General features: G+C 43.8%; 1 protein-coding gene across 2 annotated transcripts in view; it reads left to right on the top strand.

The window, feature by feature from the left end:
- LRP1 (LDL receptor protein 1) overlaps window positions 1-26,977 on the top strand; it is a 66,290-nt gene that overhangs the window by 21,649 nt on the left and 17,664 nt on the right. For both annotated transcript variants that reach the window (XM_085194747.1, XM_085194749.1), the window contains exons 27-55: window positions 146-979; window positions 1,284-1,435; window positions 1,898-1,997; window positions 2,463-2,634; window positions 3,213-3,315; window positions 4,015-4,145; window positions 4,226-5,086; window positions 5,169-5,310; window positions 7,915-8,312; window positions 8,657-8,838; window positions 8,920-9,098; window positions 9,543-9,643; window positions 9,881-10,048; window positions 10,328-10,490; window positions 10,755-10,837; window positions 11,019-11,779; window positions 12,379-12,499; window positions 12,578-13,613; window positions 13,688-13,945; window positions 14,038-14,126; window positions 14,225-14,323; window positions 14,536-15,184; window positions 15,595-15,860; window positions 15,935-16,168; window positions 16,355-16,473; window positions 16,802-17,071; window positions 17,719-17,974; window positions 18,451-18,542; window positions 18,890-18,998. In XM_085194747.1, the coding sequence (XP_085050873.1) occupies window positions 146-979; window positions 1,284-1,435; window positions 1,898-1,997; window positions 2,463-2,634; window positions 3,213-3,315; window positions 4,015-4,145; window positions 4,226-5,086; window positions 5,169-5,310; window positions 7,915-8,312; window positions 8,657-8,838; window positions 8,920-9,098; window positions 9,543-9,643; window positions 9,881-10,048; window positions 10,328-10,490; window positions 10,755-10,837; window positions 11,019-11,779; window positions 12,379-12,499; window positions 12,578-13,613; window positions 13,688-13,945; window positions 14,038-14,126; window positions 14,225-14,323; window positions 14,536-15,184; window positions 15,595-15,860; window positions 15,935-16,168; window positions 16,355-16,473; window positions 16,802-17,071; window positions 17,719-17,974; window positions 18,451-18,542; window positions 18,890-18,998 (8,128 nt within the window). The remainder of the gene's footprint in view (window positions 1-145; window positions 980-1,283; window positions 1,436-1,897; window positions 1,998-2,462; window positions 2,635-3,212; window positions 3,316-4,014; window positions 4,146-4,225; window positions 5,087-5,168; window positions 5,311-7,914; window positions 8,313-8,656; window positions 8,839-8,919; window positions 9,099-9,542; window positions 9,644-9,880; window positions 10,049-10,327; window positions 10,491-10,754; window positions 10,838-11,018; window positions 11,780-12,378; window positions 12,500-12,577; window positions 13,614-13,687; window positions 13,946-14,037; window positions 14,127-14,224; window positions 14,324-14,535; window positions 15,185-15,594; window positions 15,861-15,934; window positions 16,169-16,354; window positions 16,474-16,801; window positions 17,072-17,718; window positions 17,975-18,450; window positions 18,543-18,889; window positions 18,999-26,977) is intronic.

Genomic DNA, 26,977 nt, shown 5'->3' with positions numbered 1-26,977 from the left:
ATTGTTCCATCAAAAATAATTAATTACTATAATGTATAATCTGTACTTCTGTCCCATAGTGGCGTAGGGGCACAACAGTGTATTGTAAATTCAATCGCCACTCGGACTAGCCTCACAAAAGTTGAATGCTAGTAATAATTCGCAGGTGGAGCTCAGAATGGGTGCGCGGCCCACCGCCCTCGAGGTGTACGACGGCGAGCTGCTGTGGGCCGACGCCTCTGACGCCACACTGCGTGCCTGCCGCCCCCCGCGCTGCCGCGCCGCACGAGCCCTGTGCAATGATACTGCCGCCGTGCTCGCCCTCGCGCGCTACGACGCCGCGCGCGCCTCGCCCGCCTCGGCATGCGCCGCGCGCCGCCCGCCCTGTGCGCACCTGTGCTTGCCGGGCGGCACGTGTCGCTGCGCGCCCGGCCACCGTGCTCTCGACGGTGGCGCGCGCTGCGAGCCCCTCGATGACGTGCTCGTGTACTCGCGCGGCTGGGAGGTGCGCGCACTCGAGCTGGACGGCGGCCGCGAGGCCATGCCGCCGCTGCCGCGCGTAGCGAGCGCGGGCGCTGTTGACTATGTGGTAGACGCGGCCGGCGCCGCGTGGGTGTACTGGGCGGACCCGGAAGCGGGCACGGTATGGCGCGCGCGGCGCTCGGGTTCGGGGAGAGCGCGCGTAGCGGCGCAGGCGGCGGCGGGCGCGGGCAGTGGCGCGGACACAGTGGCGGCGCTGGCGGTGGACGCGCGCGCGGGCGTGGTGTACTGGAGCGATGCGGCGCGGCGGCTGGTGGTAGCGGCGCGCGCGGACGGCGCGGCGCGCTATGTGGCGGCGGATACGGCGCCACTGGCCGTGTCGGCGCTGGCGCTGGACGCGCAAGCCGGGTGGCTGTTCCTAGCGGGCGGCGGGTGGCTGCAGCGCGCGCGCCTCGATCTCACTGACGTAGAGCTGCTCTACAACGGAAGCGCCATCGCTGATATCGCGTTAGATCTGAAGGTTTGTTGTCTACAAATAAACAATAAATTCTTTCTTCTTTAAAAAAGTATAACTTTTTCTACATTTTATTTTCTCTTATCAAAATAGTACAAAAGAATTTGTCAAAGAAAGTAAAAAACTTTGTATATTTATGAATAAAAGCACAATTTTCTTATAAGTTTTTATCTATTATTTTGTTTTTGTTATTTTTTTTTTATATTTTAAATTTTGTCTTTTATATTTTTTTTTACCATTTTAATAGTCATTCTAAGTATTACCATGTGTACCTAGTATATTTCATATATGTATGTTTACTGTGTACCAGGAGCAGCACGTGTACTGGGCGGAGGTGGCGTCGGAGAGCGTTTGGCGGATGCGCTACGACGGGGCGGGGCGCTCCCTTGTGGCGGCGGGCGCACCGATGCGCCACGTGGTCGCACTCGCCGTTCACCGCCACCGCCTGTACTGGCTCGACACGTGAGTATGGCCGCACCCACCCACCGTGTGTAACGACACAAACTAAATAAAACTTCTAAAAACAAGTCGTGACCGCCCTGAACTTAGCTGTAGAAGGCTGCAACTAATTGATTTTGGAAATTCTTTTACTTTTTATTATTTTCTTCCCGAGTGAACACAGTTCAGATATTCTAACTTAACCTCCTTAGTGCATAGTCGACGAGCACATTAAGATGGACTTTGTGAAAGTGATCAATTATTATATCAAACTACCAATATTCTTAGTTGCTTCGCACATTGCCTAGCTTCGTTATGACGTAACGTATTATACAATATGACATAATAGTAACCGGGCGTGCTCATTGTTGTATTTTTACTTAATGAATAATATGTATAGTACATATTATTCATTAAGTAAAAATAATCATCAGAATCAGTATAAGTTAGCAACTAGTCAGTATCAGATTTTGATATTATTATCAGGGCGTTGAACCAGGGCAGCGTGGCGAGCGCGTCCATCTCAAACATGACTGACTACACAATACTGGCTGACAACCTCGGGGACAGTCTCAAGGATTTAGTGGTAACGTTTATATATTACGTCTTTGAGTTTTGGGTACGGGGGATAGAAAGATTCAGGTTCAATATTTAAATTTAAGTTTCAGTGTATTTTGTTTATTTTGAAGTGAATATAGCGTCCGTTCTTTGCTGTTCATGTGTACGGCACGACGCTTGTGGATTTGATTCCAACTCGGGGGAATAAAATATTTAATATTTTCAATTCCTGGGTCAGGTAATGAGTTAAATCGCAACGTTGAGTTCCGCCACTTAACATGTGCTGCTGCTAATGCTGAGAATTGGGCGCAAAGTGGTATACGAAATGTCCAGAATACAGTGTGAAGCTCAGATGAGATTAAGTTATATTATATTAAGACTTTAAACAAAAAAAAACTATTATTAATATAATAATAAAACGTTAAAAAAACTAACTTTTCCTAAGAAATGAGTGAAATATTAAAGTTTCCCTATAACATGCCTCTGCGGTCAGATTTGGTCGGCGGCGACTCACGCGGGCGGGACGCCGCATCCGTGTGCGGTGACGGGGGCGGCGGTGGCGGGGGCGGGTGGCGGCTGCGAGGCGTTGTGCCTGTGGAGTGTGGGCGGTGCGCGCTGCGTGTGCCCGCACGGTGACTTGGCGCCCGACGGACGCTCCTGCACACGTATGTATTGACTAACAACGCTACTTCATATTATATTTTAAAATTGCTTTATTGCTAATCATTAATTGATATAATCATTTTAATTTTAAAGAAAAAAATGTTTCAAAACTAATAACAAAGTGCCGCCTTAATTATAGGTGATAACGGTAAGCGTGTGTAAATAGATACAAATTATTTCAAAAAAATAAATTCCCATATTCAGTGTTTTTCTTTTTACCTTCACCACTAAATGGAAACCATAGATTTAACTACTATACCGCCGATTTTGGAGGCATTGCGTGTTGAGTCACGGAACTCAACGCCGCTCTTTAGCCTCGACACCAGAGGGAAGAAATGAAAATAAATATTTCACTTCCTCGAGTGGGGATCGAACCCACAACCATCGCATTACAGTCACACCTTGTGCCGCTGCGCCACGACGGCCTAAGAGGTAGGTTAGGTATGAGTTTTTGAAATATTTTGCCCTGCTACTGCTCCCGTAAAAGGAGCCCACTTATTAAGTGACATACTGCCACTTCATCTTTATTTTAATGATTGTTTTGTTAATTGCATCGAACAAATACCTTTGTACGTTGCAGCGTCCACGAGCTTCCTGATGTACACGCGGGTGACAGCCATTGATAGCATCAACCTCGACGACCAAAAAGATCTCAACTCGCCGTATCCACCGATAGAGAATAAGTAACGTTATTTTCTTATATAACATAATGATTCTTTACAGCGCTAGAAATTAGGAAAATTGCCTATTTTTAAATTTTGATATATGTTTAATGTTGTAGTGGAACGTTATATTATTGTAATACTGAAAATTAACTATTTTCTTTTGGCTCTTATAAAAAAAACAAGCAGCAAAAAATTATTCGTTTTATTATATTTTATATATTTTTTTTTCCAAAAATGAAAATTTTTTTTTTTCAAACAAAATAAATAATAAAATTATATAATTGTAAAAAAATGCCATTTGTTAAGGACCACGCACGCAGTCATAAACTTATCAAAGAGACACCGCCGCACACGCCTCATTCCGAAATAGAGTCCTAGGAATTGGCGATAAAGTTCAAAGTTGTTTAACTTTTATTAGTATTTTTGTATTCGACGATTCAAAAGTGCTTATAAAGTTTATTTGAATAAAGAAAATTTTGAATTTGAATTTGAATTTGAATTTGTAGTAGTAAGTGTTTACGTTATTGGTATCTATGCGTAACTGCGTCACACGAAATACGGGTATGAATAAACATGTATCAAGGTATCAAGATACCTCATATTTTCCATTTCACGATTTCCATCAGGTATAGGTTTGAAATATTTTACCCACCTGTATATTGACACCAGTACCTACTAGTGACATGATTAATTGTTGGTATATTGGTTGGCCATCAGGACGCTGTTGCGCAACGCCATCGCGCTGGCCTACGAGTACTCCACGGCAACGCTGTTCTACTCCGACATACAGCGAGCCGCCATACACGCCGTACACTTCAACGGGTCCCAACACCGCGTGTTGCTGCCGCGTGAGTACATCCACATCGCACTTACGCCCTCATCAACTCACACACTCCATACTCATATGCTATTATATACACATGTGCAGAGGCGGGGTCGGTGGAGGGTATGGTTTTCGCGGAGGCGACGCGCACGCTGTACTGGACGAGCACGGCGCCGCCAGCACTGCGCGCGGCCGTCCTGCCCGCGCTGTTGCGCGCTGCGCCGCATACACGCGCGCGCCTCGTGCGCACCGCGCTGCTGCTACGCGCCGGGGACCGCCCGCGCGGCCTCGACTACGACCCCTGCGAGCGGCGCCTCTACTGGACAAACTGGAACTCCTCGCGCCCCGCCGTGCAACGTGCACGCGTCGACGGCCGCGCCCGACAGACTATAGTGAGCAAGGACATCCTCATGCCCAATGGGCTTGCGCTCGAGCACGAGGCGCGCCTGCTGTACTGGGCCGATGCGCGGCTCGACAGGGTGGAGTGTGCGCGCTACGACGGCTCGCACCGACGCGTGGTGGTGCGCGCGCGCGCTGACCACCCCTTCGCCGTGGTAGCGGGCCGCGGCTGGGTGGCGTGGACGGACTGGGTGGCGCGCGGGGTGTTCGCGGCAGCACGCGGCGGTGGTACCGTGCGCGTGCTGCGTGCCGACGTGCCGCGCCCCTGCGCGCTTGTACTAGTAGCGCCCGAGCGCCAGGTCTGCGCCGCCGACCCTTGCGCTATCGACAATGGAGGCTGTGCGGAGACGTGCGCAGTAGATGCGCGTGGGCACGCAACGTGTTCGTGCAGCGCTGGCCGTGTGCTAGCACGCGACGGGCGCGCGTGCGCGGCGGCTGGGAGCGAGTGTTCGGCAGGACAATTTGCGTGCGCTGAAGGCGCGTGCGTGCCGGAGCACCTAGTGTGCGATGGCGTGCCGCACTGCAGCTCCGACCTCGACGCCAGCGACGAGGACCTCTACTACTGCAGTGAGTATCACTGCTCTTCTGCCTTCGCACCTCCCAGCGTGCTGACCGTACATAGTAAAGTATCCCCCTTCTATGTCGACAGCGTCACGTGTGTGTCCGGCAGACGCGTGGGGATGCGGCGCAGGAGGGCGCTGCGTGTCAGCCACCAACATCTGCGACGGTCTAGTAGACTGTGACGACAGCTCTGATGAGGCGGAATGTGATTGCCCTCCTACTAGCTACAAGTATATAAATATTTTAAAAAATGCTTATAAAATAAATGTTTCGTACATTAAATAAGACTACAGTTATTCAGTCCGTAACCTTTTACTGTAGGCGATGGTGACCCCAATATTTCCATTTCCTCGCTCTGGTAACACTTATTCGGCGAAAACGGAGTCTCAATACATTTTACTAATTATATAGTATACAGGGTGGAAGAGGCTGCGCTTCTTTAATTGAAACTGCATATAGGGTAAAAAATTTCAAACTCGAAGCTAAAGAAATTAATCAAGATGCCTCAACAGTTTGGACGTAGGATTTTTTTTTCATTTCACGATTTTTCTCCATACCTGTATTTCGTGTGACGCACACATACACATACTACTACAAAAATACTACTAAGCGTTGCCAAACTTCTACTTTTCATTCGTCAAAACAAAACCGAACGAGAAAGAACGATATCTCGCGTTCTTTTTCACGCAATTACCTATTTATTATAAATCTAAATAACGTTCAAACCTCTTATTAAAATTGTTTAACAAAATCCTACTTTAAATCAATTTATTATATCACCTTTATTATGAAATTATTTAGAAATACTGCATGGTTATTGAACCACCCACAAAGTTATATTCAAAATTTTTAACACACAAAATGATATTGAACTACGATAGATTTACTTACTTACATTTAACATTAGTTTTACATCGTCGTTGTCGCATTCTCCTTTTACTATCACTAATATTTACATCATAAGTAATATTAAAAACTCAACATTTGTTTGAAATGTCTTAAAAAAATGTATGTTTTGATAGTACACTCAAATACTGACACAATAGTTTCACATTTGAGAAAAATACTCAGTAATCACATCATCACGATCACGAAACATTCATCACGATTTTAGAAATCCGATTAATGATAAAATTAATATTAAACAACATCCAAATAATTTAAAACACTTAATAATTATTCAACGTATAAAGTCGAACAAAATAATGTAAATACAACAGAACTTAGCCGTTCCGCGGCTAAGTTCTGTTCTCACACAGATAATTAAAAACATTGTAATAGTTGCCATTAACTAAAATACTTATCGAATATACTATTAAATTTTTTATTAAGATTTTCATTATTATTTATATTTGTATGATTATTTTGATAGAAAATCGTATAAAAATTAAATATTAAACGAGTTTTATAATGTTACACGAGGACCTGCGAAAACTCAATACGAAATAAATTAATATTTAGTAATTATTTGTAAATAGTATTGATAATTTTATTAATTATTTTAATATCAAATCATGCGTAAAAAGTATAATCTACATTTATTATGAATTATAGTGTTATATTGCACAATCAATCAATATTAAAAATGAATTTTGTTATCTGTACAAAGACACCCCGCTCACGCCGCACCGATTACCGGGGATTCCCATAGAATCGGTGCGGCGCGTACATTCTGCGCAATAGTAGTTGGGTCGGACTATAGCTGAATGCTATTTACTAAACCATATAAATACAACGGGTTATGGGCCCAGGCCACGTCGTAACAATAATAAAGAAGTTTGCATCAATCGTAGAAAATTAGAAATACTGGCGAGATTAAAACAGCGTTACTTCACGCGACGCTTCGGCGTTGGTATTGAAATTTGGAGGTTAAGTTGCCGGGAAGGAATAAAAAAGAAAAACAAGCAAAATAAACAATCACAATGGAAAGGAAACAGCACAGTAATAAAACTGGAAGGAGTAAAAAATTGGAATGCTTGGAAGTTCCAAACCATAATACTACTACGGGGGGAAATTGTGTCATCATCATCTGCATTTATTGTAAAAAGAAATCCTACAATTAAAAGAAATATTAAATGTTTCAAGTGTAATAATATGGGTCATTATCGAGCTGAATGTAATGTGGACGGAAAATGTAATATTTATTGTTAAAAAAAGTGAAAAAAAATGCTATTATTGTAATAATTTTGTAAACATGTTAAAAATGAGTGTTAGTTTAAAACGGGAACATAAAAAATGTGTTTGTAGTGCAACAAAAGTAAAATTAAAAACCTAATAGAAATAATTCAATAAAAGTGTGTGTAAAGTGTATTCCTAAGTGTTGCGTTAATTTAACATCAGCTCGCCGCCGTTGCCTACATAACTACGCTAGTTGCTGCGACTCGATTTCTTGAATGAAGCGTGTGCGACGTTGCCGCTTTGACAGGTAAGTGTGTGAGTGATAATGTAACACTTTACAAATGGCGTTTTTTTTTAAAACGATTATTTTATTATTTATTTTGTTTGAAAAAATAACTTTTTCATTTTTGGGAATTATTTTTTTTCTGAATTATATTAGGCTTTTATAGAGTAGTTAAAACTGTGGTTTCATTTAAAGTGGTGCCGTCAATTCCACCCTGTATTTTATACTATAATATACTATACTCGACTCTATTAAGAGGACTAACGCGCTGGCGCTGCCGCCGTTGTCGGGCGAGCTGTACTTGTTCTCACATTCGTCCAGTACGGAAGTCAGGGAAAGTATCATTCAATACAGTGCTGAGTGCAGTACGTGTAGTCGTGAAATCCCATCTAAATAGTTCTATTCGGTACCAAGACTGAACATGTATGCGCAGATGCAACGACAGCACGTGCGTAGATATCTCGGCGCGCTGCGACGGGGCGGCGCAGTGCCCCGACGGGTCCGACGAGGCCGACTGCCCCGCCGCCTCTTGCATCGCGCCCGCCGCACGCCCTTGCGCCACCGCGCCCTTGTGCTACGCGCCCGACCAGCGCTGTGACGGGCGAGCCGACTGCCCCGACGCTAGTGACGAGGCCGACTGCCCCGCGCCCGCCCTCGGATCCACCACCCTCAACACGCAGGGCGGGGCCGCCTTCGATGAGCCGCTGCTGGGCTGCAGCGCGGAGCAGTTCCAGTGCGGTGGTGACGGCGCGGTGGAGTGTGTGCCCCTGGCGTGGCGCTGCGACGGCCGCGTCGACTGCAGCGACGGCTCCGACGAGACCGAGCACTGCGGTGTGTATCACATATTTTGTTGATTACATTTATCATACATGTTGTGTGAATATTGTGCTAATTAATCATATCATCATCATATTGAATGTTATTAAGGAAGCTTGCCAAAATAAAATAGTGAAGAATGTACGGTTGCACCATATAGATTTTAAGAGAATCGAAACATGCAGCATCAACAACATCGCAGGAAATGGAATAAACATTGTTTTTGCCTTGCAACCAACTATTGCATCTACAAACATTTCAACGTTATCGTATAACTAATAAATAACAATTAGCAACAACAATAGTTAACAAATAACTATTAAATGACTTATAAGCTTATCGCGATGAGGATGTCGCAGGACACAGGAACATAACGACGTGTTCGGCGGATCAGTTCGCGTGCGCGGGCGGCGCTCGCTGCGTGTCTCTGTCCGCGCGCTGCGACGGCTTGCCTGACTGCCCGCGCGCCGACGACGAAGCCGGCTGTGCCTGCGCGTCTTCAGCCTTCCGCTGCGCCTCCACCGCGCTCTGCCTGCATACGGTGAGTCCCCGACACCCTGCGTCCACTGTCCCGCGTGTCCCCGTCACCACCACCACTCACTCCGCCGTCTCTCGCCCGCAGAGCTTGTTCTGCGACGGCGACGTGGACTGCGAAGACGGGTCGGACGAGCCGCCGGGTTGCTCGTCGCCGCGCGCCGCCTTTACGCCCGCCGTCACTCCTGCGCCGCCCGCCGCTTCCAACGCGACCTCGAGCTTCGAGTCGCTGCTGTGTGCCGGCGAACCCGGCTCAGTCTATTGCAAGTTAGTAGTGTGATAAAGTTTATTCAAGCAAATGTTATTGGAAAATTTTGCCTGCTTCAATAAATTTGTACTTTATTATTAATTTGAAATTATATTGATATATTGATTAAAATTGTTTATAATGATTGAAATACATAATTATTTTAAGTACAGAAAATGTGCTATATTTATTTACATAGACACATTTAAAATTGTACATGTTGTACTTGAATAGTAAATTGTACAAAAAGGCAATAATTAATATATATGGGGAACGGAGTGTCTTAACACTAGGTTCCTTTTGCCTACCCCGCTGTGCGCGGTATACAGCGTAAAGCAGATTTTTTTAATTAACAAAAGAATGCAATTTAAAATGTACCTAATATTGTTTCTCAACGTATCTAAAGATTAGAATAAATACGTTGAAAAAACAATAGTTTAGTAGTATACAAGCTACGTCGACAGGGGGCGTTGCGTGGGCGCCGCATTGGTGTGTGACGGGCGCGACCACTGCACGGACGGCGGTGGTCGCGGCGCCGGCTCCGACGAGGACCCGCTGCTGTGCGGTATACTGCACGCTGTTAATTACTATTTATTTCATTTTAATATCTAATATTATTTAGATTCATTCGTTATCGTGCTTGTCAAAGTTTAGCAAATCCCCATAGGCTTTATTAACGCTTTAATGCCATTTACCCGCTTGCAAGTTCATGTGTTCCATGTAGACAAACATGACAGATATAAATGTCGAGGTAAAAATATAAAGATAATCAAATATTTTATGTAGTTGTTTGTCGGTGCAGCGTCGTACTCATCTGCATTCGGGTTGACGGCAACTGACGCCGCGGGAGCGGCGGCGGGGATATGCGCGCGCGGCTCGTGGCGCTGCCGCAACGGCGTGTGCGTACCGCCCGCCGCGCTCTGCGACGGCGTGGACAACTGCGGGGACTATTCCGACGAATCGCACTGCAGTATGTACTGTTGCAACCCTCATCCCTCGCATTAATTATAGTTTTTTCTCTTAAATTTATTTGGTAAATATATATTTATATTTTTTTGGTAAATATATATTTTTTAAAAATCTTTTAATAACAAATGATAAACATAAATTACGGCCGCCGTGGTGCAGAAGCACAAGCGTATGTTTGTAACATACATACATTGCAAGTTAAATAAAATCTTTTAAAAATATCGATGCGGATATGAATTTTCGTTACATGACTGATATACGTGCCCCCTGGCGTGTGCAGATATTGATGAGTGCTTGGTGCACAACGGCGAGTGTGCGCACGCGTGCTCGGACCTGCCGGTGGGGCGCGCGTGCTGGTGCCGCACGGGCTGGCGGCGCGCCGGCACCGCCTGCCGCGACGTCGACGAGTGCCAGGAAGACCATCCCTGTGAACAACACTGCAGGTGACCGCTTTACTTCTAACCAGATATAATGCGGATTTTAGAAAGTTCATATTCGTTGTATCTCTTCATTGAAATTGTGTTATCCTGTATAATTCATTCTCGGCCAATGAGCCATACCCGCCCGCTTGACATCCTTCATGTCGCAACCTGAACTACATCTGTATCTGCATAAATGTCCGCCATCATAAATGCGAATACGGATAATTCCACCCACTTGTGTCGCATTGCTATGAATATAATATTACCAACAATATATTTTTTCAGAAATACTTTAGGTAGTTACGTGTGTTCGTGCGCGGAAGGATATAGATTACTAGAAGATCGCTCGAGTTGCGCGCCGATATCATGTACGTATATATAATATTGTAAAAAAGAATTATTTACTTATTAGTCCTACTTAGATTATAATTGTGAAAGTTTATTTATGATATATTATATATTTTTTATTTTCAATTTGGCTATAACAATTATTTAAAACGAACGAAGCTGCGTAATTAAATATTTTAATAAATAAAATGGTCTAAATAGCCGTGAACGCATCACTGATATTCACGAATCGCTACTACATCCGCCGCACGGTACTGCGCGGGGAGGCCGGGGACGCCGCGGAGCCCGCCACGTCGCTGCTTGTGCACAACCTCACCAACGCGGTGGCACTAGACGCGCTGTGGGAACGCGGCTGCTTGCTGTGGAGCGACGTCACGCGCCTCGGCTCGTCCATCCGGCGCCAGTGCCGGGACGAGGGCGACACGGCGCGCCTCGTGGCCGGCGCTACGCTGCAGAACCCCGACGGGCTGGCCGTGGACTGGGTGGGCGGCAACGTGTACTGGTGTGATAAGGGCACGGACACGGTGGAGGTGGCGCGCCTGGACGGGCGGCATCGGCGCGTGCTGGTGCGCGGCGGGCTGGGCGAGCCGCGCGCGCTGGCGCTGCTGCCGGCCGCCGGTCTACTGTATTGGTCAGACTGGGGCGCGGCGGCGCACATCGGCCGCGCCGGCATGGACGGCAGCGCGCGGCGAGTGCTGCTAGCGGGCCTGGGCTGGCCCAACGCGCTGGCGCTGTCGCCGGCGTCGGGTGAGCTGTACTTCGCGGACGCGCGCGAGGACTACATCGCCGCGGCGGACCTGGATGGCGGCCACGTGCGCGTGCTATTTTCGCGCGAGCGCATGCCGTGGCTGCGGCTGCACCATGTGTTCGCGCTGGCGCTGTGGGAGGGTCGCGTGTACTGGACGGACTGGGAGACGCGCGCCGTGGACTCGTGCCGTCGCGTGCCAGACCCTCACTTTAACGTATGTCCCTTTTTATTGTGACGTTGTGGATTATAAGAAATAGTTTTTTTAACAATCTAAATTTTAATGGGAAAATAAGTATCTTTTCATTTAAAATAAATACAAATAAAATTAGACAAGCAAAAAAAATGTGCTAATTCTAAGTACTCTTCCTTAAAATAAATAAACGTTTTATATAAGTTTTCTTCTTAACACGTTCAACGCCAAGGAAAAATCTACATCTTCCCGTTCAGGCCATGTCGGTCAGTGCTGACCGCGGTTTTCGAGAATTTTCGATTAATTCATACATTCTGCTATCAAACTAAAAGCCCTTGATGAACCCACGTGGCCCACTAATAACTCCAAATTAAGTTGGTTTTTGAAAAAAATGAAAAAGACTTAGAGAAATCAATGTCCCCATATGATAGCAAATGAATAAATGTATTCATGTCAAAACATTTTCTTTGAATTTGGATAGAACTGTGATTTTTGCTTGGCGTGCAGGGATAGTATGCTGTCGGTCAGCACTGACCGCGTTGTCAGTCAATGTGCTAGATATAACATTAACATTGACTTTTGTAAGGCTTAATTACTGAAAAAAATATTTAAATGTATATAAGGTGTCAGAGGTGGTTCCGCTGTCGAGCGGCGGCGCATATCGTTGTCGCACCGAGGTTCACACCGTGCACAAACCCATGGACCTGCGCGTGCTGCACCCTGCGCGTCAGCCGCCTATGCCCAGTGAGTACCTCATAATCGTAATAGTAATAGCTGCTTATTGATGTGTTGTTTATTATGACAATGTGGATGTTGTCGTAGAGTTGACGGCGCTGTGCGAGGCGCTCAACTGCTCGGGGCTGTGTCTGTTGACGCCGGAGACGGAGCGCGGGGGCGGCGCTGGCGCGCGCTGTACCTGCCCCGAGCACTTCGCGCTGGAGTCCGACGGCCGCTCCTGCCGCGCTAACTGTACCTCCGCGCACTTCGTGTGCGCCTCCTCCCTCAAGTGCATTCCCTTCTGGTGGCGCTGCGACACGCAGGACGACTGTGGCGACGCATCCGACGAGCCCGCCACCTGCCCGCCCTTCCGCTGTGCGCCCGGACAGTTCCAGTGCGCCGACGGCCGCTGCCTGCACCCCGCGCACATCTGCGACGGCGCGCGCCACTGCTCTGCCGGCGACGACGAGCGCGACTGCGACCGCTTCACCTGCCTCGCCTCGCAGTGGAAGTGCGCGCCTGCGCCGCCCGCCCCTGCGCGATGCGTGCCCCTCGCCGCCCGCTGCGACGGCGCGCCAGACTGCCCCGCCGGTGACGACGAGCGCGCCTGCCCGCCGCCCACATGCGCGCCCGCGCACCACCGCTGCGGCGCTGCCTGCGTGCCGCGTGTGTGGCTGTGCGACGCCGACGCAGACTGCGCCGACGGTTCCGACGAGGGTGCGCACTGCGCCAACCGCTCGTGCCTGCCCGGAGAATTCCGCTGCGCCTCGGGCCGCTGTCTGCCGCGCGACTGGCTTTGCGACGGCGAACCCGACTGTCCCGGGCGCGAGGACGAAGCCGCCTGTGACGCGCGCGCTCCCTGCGATCCCACATACTTCCGCTGCGCTGACGGCCGCTGTGTGCCGGGCCGCTGGCGCTGCGACTTCGAGGAGGACTGCGCAGGCGGCGAAGATGAGCGGGGTTGTGCGCCGCGCGCCTGCTCCGAATCCGAGTTCCGCTGCGACAACGGCGAGTGCTTGCCTGCTGCGCTGCGTTGCTCCGGCGCCGCAGAGTGCGCGGGCGGCGAGGACGAGCGTGGGTGTGCCGCCGCCTGCCAACCGCCCCAGCGCCTATGCGAGCTCTCCGGCGAGTGCCTACGCGGGTGAGTATAGTGTTAGTGCCTGTCTTGGCACCGTCCCTGACCTCCACCTCCTAACCGCCAACCTCTGTCCGCAGCGAGTGGTGGTGCGACGGTGAGGTGGACTGCGAGGATGGATCAGACGAGGCGCAGTGTGCGCCGCGAACCACGCCCGCACCCGTCACTCCTGTGCTGCCTGCCGCCGCCTCCGGCATGCATTGCGGTGCGCGTCTACGCTGCGGCAGCAGGTGCGCGCCGGCGGCTTGGCGTTGTGACGCGCGCGCCGACTGCAACGATCCACCCGATGAGGCTCCCGCGGTCTGCGCACACACTGCGTGCCCTCCTCCAATGATCAGGTATTTTCAGTACAAAATATTTTACTTTATTCCAAAAATAAATCTTACAAATATATTTAAGATATAAGATAATAGAAAAATAACTATTGCAGATGCGGTGATAACACGTGCATACCACCACAATTGATGTGTGATGGTTTCGATGATTGCTCAGATTCCAGCGATGAAAATCCCTTAATATGTATGAATCTTACATCTATTATTGTTTGGTATTTTACGCTTTTGAAATTTCAATATAATAATAATTTACAATTCATTCAATGTTTGATTAACTGACAGGCAGCCTCAGTCGCAACCGAGCAGACTCCGTGTGCACGCCCGACGAACAGCTGTGCGGCGACGGACGCTGCGCACCTCTCACTACCTCCTGTGAGCCTGGTACTGTACTTGTTAATTTTACATTAAATTACACTTGTTTATAGCTAAAAATAAATGATCTTATTTAATTTACTAAACATCTATGCAATCAGAACAAATTATATTTACTTATTTGCAATATACAACTACCGTGAACGAGTTAGAACTTATAAAGATGATGCGTAAGTGACGAAGGCTAGTGATGTGACTAACGTGAGCAGTCGTAACCACAGAGGCGACGGGCGGCTGCAACTGGCGTACGTGCCCACAGCGCTGCCTGCCCAAGCACGCGCACAACCATACCTGCAAGTGTGAGCCCGGCTACCGCCAGCACGCGCTGCCCGACGGCACGCCCGCCTGCGCCGCCGCCGGCGACGCTGCGCTCGTGCTGCTGGCCACGCGCGGCGTCCTGCGCCTGCGCGAGCTGCACAAACACGACCACGACGCGCCGCCCGCGCCCGGTAGCGCCGTGGATGGTGAGGTCGCCGACATCACGTGCGTGTGCGCCGCGCCCGCAGGCGGCGCCTGGTGGGCATGGTGGGGAGACACGCGTGGCCGTCTGCGCCGCCTTCGCCTGCCGCCGCGCGCGGCCGCCAAGCGCCCCGCCGAGCTGCTGCCCGCGATACCGCCGCTGCCCACCGCGCGCCTCGACCTCGCGCAGGCAGAGACGTTGCTGGAAGGGATGGGCGGCGGGGAAGTGCGCGGCGTGGCCGTGGACCCGGTGTCGGAGCGCGTGTACTGGACGAGCGTATCGACAGGCGCGCCAGGCGGCGGCGTGGAGGGCGCGCTGCACGTTGCGGCGCTGGACGGCCGCCGCTGCGTCACGCTGTGGAGGCAGCGTGGCGCCGAGCCCGACGATGTCATCATATCTATACAAACCGGGTAACATTAATCAATCCTTCATTATTTTAAAGAGGCAATTTGAATTTCTGGGAAGACAAAAAATCCTAGATAATTCTGGAGGTACTTTACAATCATATAAGTAGATTCGATATATTATTATAAAATTCAATCAAATTCAATTCAAATCAAAAATCTACTGAACATAGAGATGGAAGATTCGAGATGGATACTTCCCAAGTACTCCACCTCATTCACATATTCTAATATCTTACCATTCACACTGACATTGCATTCTGTCCTCTCTTCTTTTTTTCAATGTCATTTTGTTCGAAAAAAAATAACTGTTAGTTTCACGATTTTTTTAAAAATTGTATAAAGCTTTTATAGAGTAAGTACTTAAATCTGTGGTTTTATTTAAAGTGGTGCTGACAAAAACACTTTGTATGCAGCGAAATCTTCTGGTCGGAGCGGGGCGCGCAGGGCGGCGTGATGCGTGCGCATTTGGATGGCAGTGAAGCCCGCTGGGTGGTGCGGGCGCGTGCGCGGCGCAGCACGGCGCTGGCGCTGCACGCGCCGGCCGCGCGCCTCTATGTGCTCGACGCCTACTACGGCGCGCTGCACAGTGTCGCGCTTGACGGTGCCGACCGCGCCACACACTTGCTGTTTCGCCACGACGCGTCGTCATCGCCCGCGCCCCACCTGCCGCCGAACAAGGGTACGCGCCCGACCACTACTAGAGAGACCATTGTACTTCGACCGACATGTACTAACTAATATACTATTTGGCAGAGGGCTCGGAGTGGCAGCGCGTGAACTCACGTGCGTGTGTGCGCATGGCCGTGTGGGAGGAGTGGGTGTGGTGTGCGACAGCGCGCGGCCTGCTGCCCCTACCGCGCAGACCGCGTGCGCCCCTCACCCCTGCCTCCCCCTCGCCGCTCCACGCGCCGCCCCCGCCCAGGCAGCGCATGTCCGTGTCAGCTGTGGCGATTTTGCATCCTGCGCTCTTCTTGTTCCTGACGGATAGTTAGTGCTATACCTACATTATGCTTGTGTACATTAAATGTTTCAAAATAAGCATTCACTGCTAATATACATTTAAATTTTTAATCAAATGTTTAATAAAAATAAAAATGTGAATTTTGGTTATATAGTTATTTAGTCATATAAAAATAACAAATAATTAGAGTTACTAATGTGTTTGTCCCGTAGTGTCGGACCCTTGCGCGGCACAGCAAGCGTGTCACGCGAGTGCGTTGTGCCTGCGCGGCGCGGGCGGGCTCTCGTGTCGCTGCCCCGACGGTCTCGTGCCCTCCGACGATCGCCACGATGTACGTAATTACTTGTTAAATTTTAAAACTGGAACTTCTTCAGAATAACCGTTTTACATTCATCTAAATATATTACAGTTATAATAACTTAATACCTGTTTTCGACCAAGTCAAGTCGACTCCAACTCCAAGGGAATAGATCCAACAACCGTCAATAATGTCAGTATAATCATGGATCATATTTGTTACAATATTGTATTGACATATGGTTTATATTGTTTGTTAAAATAAGATTTTTCTTTTACTAAAATTTTCAATTTCTCAAAATGACACTATAACATACATAGAGCTTAGTATAATTATTTTGTATATAATATGTATGTATCAGGAGAAGCTAGAATGCGTCATATCGCCGGTGATAGAGGACGCGGCTGGGATCGCGGGAGCGGGGGCGAGCACCTCGAGCACGTGCGCGTGGTCGTGCGGCGCCGGCACGTGCGTGGCGGGCGCGTGCGCGTGCCCGGGCGAGTACGCGGGCGCGCGCTGCGAGCACTACCGCTGCGCCACGCACTGCCACCACCGTGGCCGGTGCCACCTCGCCACTACCAATACCACTGACCACGGGCACGTCGGTGACGCGGATTTGCTTCCGCTCAAGGTACAACATTACACTATTTATTCTAAATAAGACGTACGTATTATTTGTCGCAGTTCTGGCACATTGATATTGTCCGGCTGTAAAAGCAATTATTGCGGGTTTAATTCCCCCTCTGTGGATTAATTAATTCTTCGCGCTGGTAACAAGACTAAGTGCTACCACTGAACACGCTGGAAAATTGGACCGCAAGTCATAAATATTAGACTCTCGATACATATGGAGGACACGCTGTACGTGAAGAAATATAGATTGCATTAAATAGGAGGGCTAAAATTATATTAAAGCTACTAATATTATTTCTAAACTAAATAGTAAATTCATATATTATGTTATTATCTGTTGAATATAACATATCTGAGGCCAGTCGTGGCGCAGGGGCACAAGTGTGTGACTGTAAAGGCAACGGGTTCCGATTTCGATTACCAATCGAAGAAATAAAATATTTAATATTTTCATTTCCTTGCTCTGGTGACAAGAGGATCGCGGCGTTGAGTTCCGCTACTCAGAACGCAATACTTCTAAAATTTGGTGGAAAGTGGGGAACGGAAGTGTCTTCACACTAGGTTCCTGGGAATCTAGTGTTAAGACACTTCCGTTCCCCACCCCGCCTGCTTACCCTTCCCTAAATAACTTATCTGAGCGTGTAGTGTACATGTTACCCGCGGTATACCGGCGAGCGCTGCGAGATCAAACTAGACGAGAAGAACGTGACCACACCCACCGCTACCACTGGCATTGCGATGTCCACCTCCACTACAAACTTCACCACTACCACTACCACCACTACTACTACCAGCATCAACGCTGGAAGTTCAAAATCAGAGTGCGCGCGGTGTGTAAATAACACGGTGTGCCACCATCTCTCGGATCGCGTAGAGTGCGTGTGTGCTAATGGGTACACCGGTAAGTAAATTAAACACTTATACTATATAGAAACACTATTTAAGGAACGAGTGAATAGGTACTACCTAGGCAAGCATGCTCCACCTTCGTCCGCATCGTCACTTACCACCAGGTGAGATAGCGGACAAATGCTTGCCTATCAACAATAAAAAAATAAAAAAAAAAAAACGTTATATTTAAGTAATAAATAATTACATATGTTATAAAGTGGCCCAGTGGAACGGCCCCGCTACTGAGTTCACTTCCTTGGAGACATAATTATTTTCCCACTCTAATGCGACAAAGCGCAGCGTTAAATTTCGCCACTCGACATGATATGTCTAAAATCCAGGTGTTCTAGAATCCACCCTACATACTGTAATCTTCTCGAGCAAAGAAGGAAGTGTCCTATTACTAGGTTATGTCTATAAAAGTAAAGGGTAAGGATGTTGAAAAAATATTTACTATTTCTTTATTTTATGATAAATGTTACACAGGAATAAACTGCATGGAGTGCTTGCCGGGCGCGGAGGGCGCGGAGTGCCGCGCGCGCGCTGCGACCGCCTGTCGCTATTACTGCCTCAACGGAGTAAGTAGCTTCCTGCCTGTTTTTCCATGCTTCCTTCCAGTGTAGTGTAATGTAGGATAAGTACTCTGGGAGCCAGTGGCGTGGCTTGAATTTATCTACATGTGGGCGGGGTTTCATAAATTAAATTATGCTTCCAATGCCTGCTCGCAATAGAGAAATACATATTTTAAAAAGTGCTTATTTACCCTACATATGACCTAAAAGTTTTCTAAATTTTCACCCTTCTACTCTTGCTAACATTCTTTAATAAAGATGTCTTTTAATGCTTGTCCATGCCTAGCTACAACACTGTTGGAAGCACTTAGTTATGTTTTTGCGTATGTGATACATGGTCGCGTGTGCTATAGGGTACGTGCTCGGTGAAGGCGAGCGGTGCGAAATGTACGTGCGCGGCGGGCTGGCACGGCGCGCGGTGCGAGCTGACCGCGCCGCGCGACGACAACAATAAGCCTGCAGGTGAGTGTACATACAGCATTATGGGAAAACACCAGAGCTAAATAAATATATTTTTAAAATTTTCAACCGGTTTAGCGACATGCTCAAATGACGTTTGAAAAGTCTATTTGAATCTATACTAATATAATAAAGCGGAAGAGTTTGTTTGTTTGTTTGTTTGTTTGAACGCTAAGATCTCTGGATCTAGACATGTTTACGGGAGCGCGAGTGGGCTTTTAAAAATAACTAAGAAAGTTAAATTTAAATTTGTTTTAATTAAAATAAGAACAGAGTTTTATGTTCTTATATCTAACTTAAAATTAACTTAACTAGTGAATCGACCGAGCAGAAGTGCATGCTCTAATCGACTAAAGAATAAAATATATAATAATTAAAACTAAAACACTACGTTTGTTTCCCATGGCATGAGGGGATTCGCGTTACATACGCCGAACGCTGATTAGGCGTTTACCGGTACCGTTCTCACACCATGAGGCAACATAACTCCTCCCTCCTTAAGTTCGAAACCTTCGGAAGATTTTAGATTCTGAGGGTTTCGATTAAAAGTCAAAATTATACTTATAATAATTAATATTAAATATAAAACTAATATAAAACTAATTATAATTAGGGGAGGCTTATGTCCAACAGTGGACGTCGAAAGGCTGATGGATAGATATAAATATAAACTAGGGTACCGACACTGACACTATTGATTTTTATAAATGGCTCTGTTTCACTTTCACTTTCACTAACACTTTTTGTCTTCAAAGCTGAGGATAGATATTTCGCGTCATCCAGATTTATTCCTTTAATGTCAATTGAGGAGGAAATTAAAGAATAATTTTGATTAATCTCGGGTAACTTAATAAATGGCGTGACCTTGTATTCATAACCTTCCATTACATGCCGAAAATATATTAGATGAAGGTCACCAAGTAGCATTTCACAGTTAGGGTCAATTGTTAACAGATAATTTGAAATATCTTCTTTAACATTTCATACTGTGCATATATTATCCAACGAGCGGGTGATAGGCGTTGCGCTTTAACTTGTTCAATTTGTATAACACGACTTATACAGTGTGATAAGTTTTCTTGGAACTGCATTAATTGTTGCGTACACGTTGTAGTAGCATATGGCACTAACTCATGTTCAGTGCATAAGTACTGGTTACCGCCGGGAAGTTGCTGAGACGGCGCCGTACGCGACAAGTATTTAGAACCTTTCACCATAAGGAAGGGATGTTTAGGGATAACAATAGAAGTTAATTTTTTTAATTTATTAAAAATAAGTAATGAATAAATTTTATAATAATCATATGTATTATTATCTGTGAGAGGTACTTCCATTATATATAATCTGATTTCCTTTTACATATGCTTTAACAATAAAAGTTTGCTCTATTTTAACCAAGTTACATTCTGTTACAGGATATATTAAGCTATGAAATTTTTTCTATACCTAATAATATGTATAACAATTCTTAGCATCGATTGATGTAGTACAGAAATTTTACCAAAAGCTAAAGAAGTCTCAATTGCATTTAATTTTATATGTATTGAACGAAAATTATTAATGAATGTACTATAGACATTTTTAGAATATATGTGGAATAAATAAAATTATTCTCTTTCGCGGTTATATCATAATTGAATTATTTTATAAAATTTCCATACTATTAATATTATAATCCATCATTTTGGAAACCAATGTTACTTTTCTTTCAATTAGACTTTCTTTTTTTTTTTAAGTTATTTAAGCAACAGAAAGGATGTTAAGAAATTAATAGTTCCCCAGTATCTTTTTAAATTTGGTATAAATTAAAAGAAATTAGCAAAAAAATCACTTAATTTATCATTATAAGACGCAATTATATTGCTCTTGGAAATTAATTTCCTCTAAAACTACACTTAAAGCTGATTCTAAACTTTTGGGTGCTTTCAACCTAACTATTCGCACTAGGTTTTCCGGTAAATTATATAAAAATACATTTAAAGAAAGGTTATTATAAATAATAATTTTGTTTTGCTTTATTTCTACATTTATGATCTGATTGACCTTCGATAAAAGTACCGAACGTACCGATTGTACCCTATTGCAAAAATCAAGGTAACTCTCTCCTGAATTTATTTTTAAAATTTCTAATTCTATGGCAATACACTCCTCACTACGCGGATCTCCAAAATGTTGAATTAATAGATCTTTAAATTCCGACCATGAAACAATATCCTCACGCTCGCTGATAAGCGCTGCGGCCCTGTCCACTAAGCGGCTAGTAATAGAATGCATGATGTACATATTCTGTGCATCACTGCCTTGAAATTTATCAATCACGTATTCACATTTCCTTAAGAACAAATTTAATTGGCGTTTGTCGCCACCAAAAAGTGGGATTAATTTTAAAATTTCATTGGGAATTAAAGTTATATGCTCCATTTTTTTTTTTAATTTTTTTTTTTATAAAATCTTAAAATATAAGTAAAATTAAAAATGATTCTTAATTAAATAGTAAATTCTTAAAAAAATGTGTAATACACACACCGGCAAAATTAGAGGAACACAAAAAAAGCATATATTTTTTTAATTACTACATTTTCGTGTATGTTTTTCAGTTCATTTAAGTTTTGTTACTCAAAATGAATATGAGACAACAGAAACTAGGGTTGAACATTATCTATATATATAAAAGGACTTGTCCTCACTGACTGAGGTAAGACGCACGCACAGCCGTAATCCCTTATGGTAGAAATGTGAAATTTGAACAGATGTTTACTTTCGTAATCTGGACATCCACTAAGAAGGGATTTTGAAAAATTTTAATCCTAAAGGGGTGAAATAGGGGTTCAAAGTTTGTATGGAAAAAAATTTAAATCGGCACTGATTTTTATAAAATTTGAAATTTAGATTTTTAAAAGTATTTCATTGAATACGTGTTTCATCGTTTTCTAGAATTCACCCCCTAAGGGTGCAAATAAGGGGTTGAAAGTTTGTATAGGTTTTTTTTAAATCGTCACCAATTTTTATAAAATTTGATATTTAGACTCTTAAAATATTTAATTGAACATATGTTTCATGGTTTTCTAGAATTCACCCCCTAAGGGTGCAAATAAGGGGTTGAAAGTTTGTATGGAAAAATCTTTAAATCACCACCGATTTTTATAAAATTTGAAATTTAGACCCTTAAAAATATTTCATTGAATACATGTTTCGTGGTTTATTAGAATTCACCCCTAAATACGCAAGCGAAGCTGCGCGCGTCCGCTAGTTTATTTATAAAAATACAGACAAAAAATCAAATTTGAGAAATTTTGAATTTTACGATAATTTTTTAAAATCAAATTTTCTTTGCAAAGATTACTAACAATCATTATTAATATCTTGTTTTGCTTCGGCGGACACTTAATAGAGCTCGAATACGTTTGCCCATGCTCATAATGACATTTTTAATAATTTCCTGGGGCAATTTGCCCCACTCTTCAATCAGCGCCAATTTTAACTCTTCAATATTCCTGGGGGATGGAATTTTCTTCTGTAGTCTTCGTCCAGTCATGTCCCAGACATGCTCTATCGGATTCATGTCTGGAGATCGTGCTGGCCAGTCCATTTGGGTAATTCCGACTTCATTAATGTAATCACAAACTACGCGAGCAGTGTGGGGCCGTGCGTTATCGTGCATAAATATAAAATCTGGGCCTATAAATGGGGCAAAAGGAATTACTGAGGTTCCAAGATATCGGTTTAGTATCTGTGTGCAGTAAGGGAACCGCCATCAATCATGACCAAAGCGGTGCGAGCTGTTAAACTTATGCCACCCCATACCATGACAGACTCTCCACCGTATGACACTGTTTCGGTAAAATTTGCTTGATTATATCGTTCTCCTCGATACCTCCACATCCTTTCCCGTCCATCGATGAAAATCACACAAAACCGGCTTTCGTCAGAGAATAAAACACGACTCTATTCATCTGACCAATGTTGGTGTTGACGAGCGAACAATAATCTTGCAACTCGATGGCTTACCTCAAGCTTAGGCTCTTTGGCTGGTACGTATGTCTTTAAACCAACTTCATTAAGCCTTCTTCTTATCGTTCGTTCACTTACACGTACGCTACCCACTTCTTCCATGAGATTTCGGGTCTGAACAGCTGTTTGACGACGATTTTGACGACGTTTGACGAAGTTTGCACCCTTATAAAACGTTCGTCTACGGCATGGTTGCACGATTTTTGCCTTGTCCCCGCCTCCGCACATAAGATCCCGTCTGTTTGTATCGTTTCACATTACGGTGGATCACAGATACTGATACACCCAACATTTGACTCACTGAACGGTATGTGTGACCTTCCTCTATCAATGTCACAGCTCTGGCGACTTCCGTTGCAGGTAAATCACTCATTTTGTATGCAATACAATGTTAAATCTCCAAACAACAACAACAAAATGAGCTAGGGCCACCATTGACTGCATAAACAAACTTCTTACCGAAAACACTTAAAAGCGCTGACTGTCAACAAACACTTAAAAGGGTATAATTTCTGTTGCATTATTGAAAAATGTCGATATGTCACAAAATGTTATATTATACGAGAGTAATAATCTGAATAAATGAACCACTTATACTATTACCCACAAATTGTAAAAAAAAATCATTTTTTGTTTGTGTTCCTCTAATTATGCCGGTGTGTGTAATTATATTTCAAAGATTTTGATTTGAAATAAAAAAATTAAACTTTTACTTAACTATAATATTTCAAAGATTTAGATTCGAAATATTAAAATTAAAATTGCTACTTATCTATAATATTTCAAAGATTTTGATTCGAAATATTAAAACTAAAATTACTACTTAACTATAATATTTCAAAGATTTGGATTCGAAATATTAAAACTAAAATTACTACTTAACTATAATATTTCAAAGATTTTGATTCGAAATATTAGAATTAAAATTACTACTTAACTATAATATTTCAAAGAGTTTGATTCGAAATATTAAGAAAATCAGACCATGTTATAATAAAAGAAATTCATTTTATTTATAACGGGATACAAGGAAGGTGAAAAATTCCACTCACCACCTCGGGGTCTGCATCATCAGCTCCAGGCTCCTCACGTACTGTCAAATTTATTTGGTTCGGGATAGTTCCTTACAGACCTTCAAGCCCTTATCGCGGATTTTGACGCGAATTTATAGATGAAGGCTGTATTTTATATGGAAACTATCCTGCCGGCTGCGCCAGACATGTTTTACGGGAGCGCGAGTGGGCTTTTAAAAATAACTAAGAAAGTTAAATTTAAATTTGTTTTAATTAAAATAAGAACAGAGTTTTATGTTCTTATATCTAACTTAAAATTAACTTAACTAGTGAATCGACCGAGCAGAAGTGCATGCTCTAATCGACTAAAGAATAAAATATATAATAATTAAAACTAAAACACTACGTTTGTTTCCCATGGCATGAGGGGATTCGCGTTACATACGCCGAACGCTGATTAGGCGTTTACCGGTACCGTTCTCACACCATGAGGCAACATAACTATCTACTGGATCGATTTTCTTTGTTTTTGTTTTGTATGAAAGCTGCATTCTTCAGAAGTGCTATAGGCTATATAATATTACATTACACATATGTACTAATAAATTAAAATACTTTCTAATTTGACATGCAATTTATTCTGCCATGTTAATAACAACCGTCGTCGCTACGCGACCGCGTTCGTTACCGCGTCATTTTGATATTCATCCTTATGAAAATAAATATAATAGTCACTTTTAGCATTTCATCTAGATTGAAATTATATTTGTATAGAAATTATATTCTTATATTTCAAGCAGGCGTAGCCGCGTCCGGGTCCGCTAGTAAATAATATTTTGTATTTAAATTATTAAGCTAGCGAAACTTTTTCGTATCGAAATGTTCTTTACGTGTAAAGACTTTATACATTTGATGTCTTGTCTATATAACATTTAAATACATTTATAAAAATAAATGAGCAGATTAATAACTAGTTGGTGGTATAATATATTATACGAATTATATTTATTCGATTATTTAAATTTTCATAATCATTTATTTTTCATTCATTGTTTGTACATAGAAGACATATGAGAAAAATTGATTGTGGGACTTTTAACAATGTAATGGAACCCAAAACATTTTTTTTAAATTTTCATCTGTTTGTCTGTGCGTTTGTGCACCCTGATTTCACAGAAATTGTTTAACCGATGTTAATGCAGTAGTGTCACTATTGTATTTTGGCAAACTTCCCTTAATATTTAGGGTTTGTTTTATTTCAATCGCTTCATATATTAGATAAAAAAGTATTTTGTACAACTAAATATGCGATTTATATTTTTATAAATAAACCGCAACTATAAATATTCGGTACAATCGTCGATTGTGGATCGTTGATCGTTTCCCGCGTATCCACATGAGTACGTGGGGCGCGGCGACCTTGACCTTACCCTTCACACTGTACACGCGATGAAAGCGATGATATTTTACTACTTTTTAAAATTCCCGCTATTGCGTGGAAAGAGGGAACCTTATGTTAAGGCACTCCGTTCCTCACATTCCATCCAATTTTCGTTTGTTTAGTGAAGTGGTGGAACTTAACATCGTGTCTTGTTACAAGAACGATGAAATGAAAATGATTCTCCCAAATGGGAATCATACCGACGCGTTTATTGTAAAGGCGTTTTTATTTTATTGTTATTTAATAATAATTAACTGTGGTTTTATATGATTTAACTTTTTACACTTTGGTATATTGTTGTTTTATTATTTTATATCTAGTCACTGTCTTCATACCTTTTCGGTTGACATAACAATAATGATATATCATAACGAGAAAGTAATATGTAGCAACGGCGACAGTTCAATACTTCGCTCCTCTCATAACGCCGGTATTCACACACAAACACCGCAATGCTTCCGTCTTTTAGTTTCCACTTCCCGCGCCAATTGCAGTCCTCCCTCTTCCCCCTACACTCATTATTCCTTCTCTTTCCCTCTCGCGACAATATTTCTGCTATTTGTGTTAAATATATTTTCTTTAATAGAATTTTTGCAGTGAACTTTAAATATTTTTTGAAGTATAAATAGAATAGTTGCTTGCCTTAAACGAAATAGGATTTTTTTTTCTTTTCATATATACTTTCTATTTTTGAATATTTCTTTTATCATTATCTTTTAATTTTCGAGGCCTGTCATGGCGCAGGAGCACACACGTGTGACGTTGTGGGTTTGATTCCACATTCGAGGAAGAGAAATAATTAATATTTTTCTCTTAATTACCTCAAAATACAGTGAGTAGTGTCATTACTAAGTTCGCTACTTTGTAGATGGAAAGTGGAGAAAACAGAGTGATGAGATATTATGCCGGTATCAAACACACACACAAATGCATACATATATACAAACACTGTATATATGTATGCATGTGTGTGTGTGTTTCACTTATTACCCCAATATTACTCGAGCTATCTCTACTTTATAGTAGTTTATAGTGATTGCAAGATTTATGCTTATGTGGATAATTATATAAATTAGCATAAATACCTAATTTAAGATTACATATAAGCGAGATCGCGTGTTGACCGCAACGAGGTCAGAGCGTCTGCCTCCGCTCTGCACCAGCTCTACTCGCTCGGTACTCGACCCGCCTTGTACGGAGTGGATATAAAGTATAAATACTATACTACTAAACTTCTATACGACCTTGCTGTAACATGATGAGGATAAATGTCATATTTTTTATAATAAATCTTAAAGTAGATATAATCGAAGAACGCATCGTGGGTTGTTACAAAAATAAAATAAGTTTATATAAGGCCTTGATGTTAAAATGATTTTAAATGGTTTACATATATAAACGAGCTTTTAATTTAAATATCATCTATAAATTTTATTTTTATATTAATAAAAGTAAATAAGGAACTTGGTCACGGAGCAGCTTTTGTGTAAAAATACACTTCGAGTACACGTACAATA

This window comes from Heliconius melpomene, chromosome 12, assembly GCF_056956725.1.
Source record: "Heliconius melpomene rosina isolate 202511_hmr_F chromosome 12, ASM5695672v1, whole genome shotgun sequence".
Taxonomy (NCBI): Eukaryota; Metazoa; Arthropoda; class Insecta; order Lepidoptera; family Nymphalidae; genus Heliconius; species Heliconius melpomene.
Note: the sequence above shows the minus strand (reverse complement) of the source record. Positions and strands in the feature narration are given on the sequence as shown.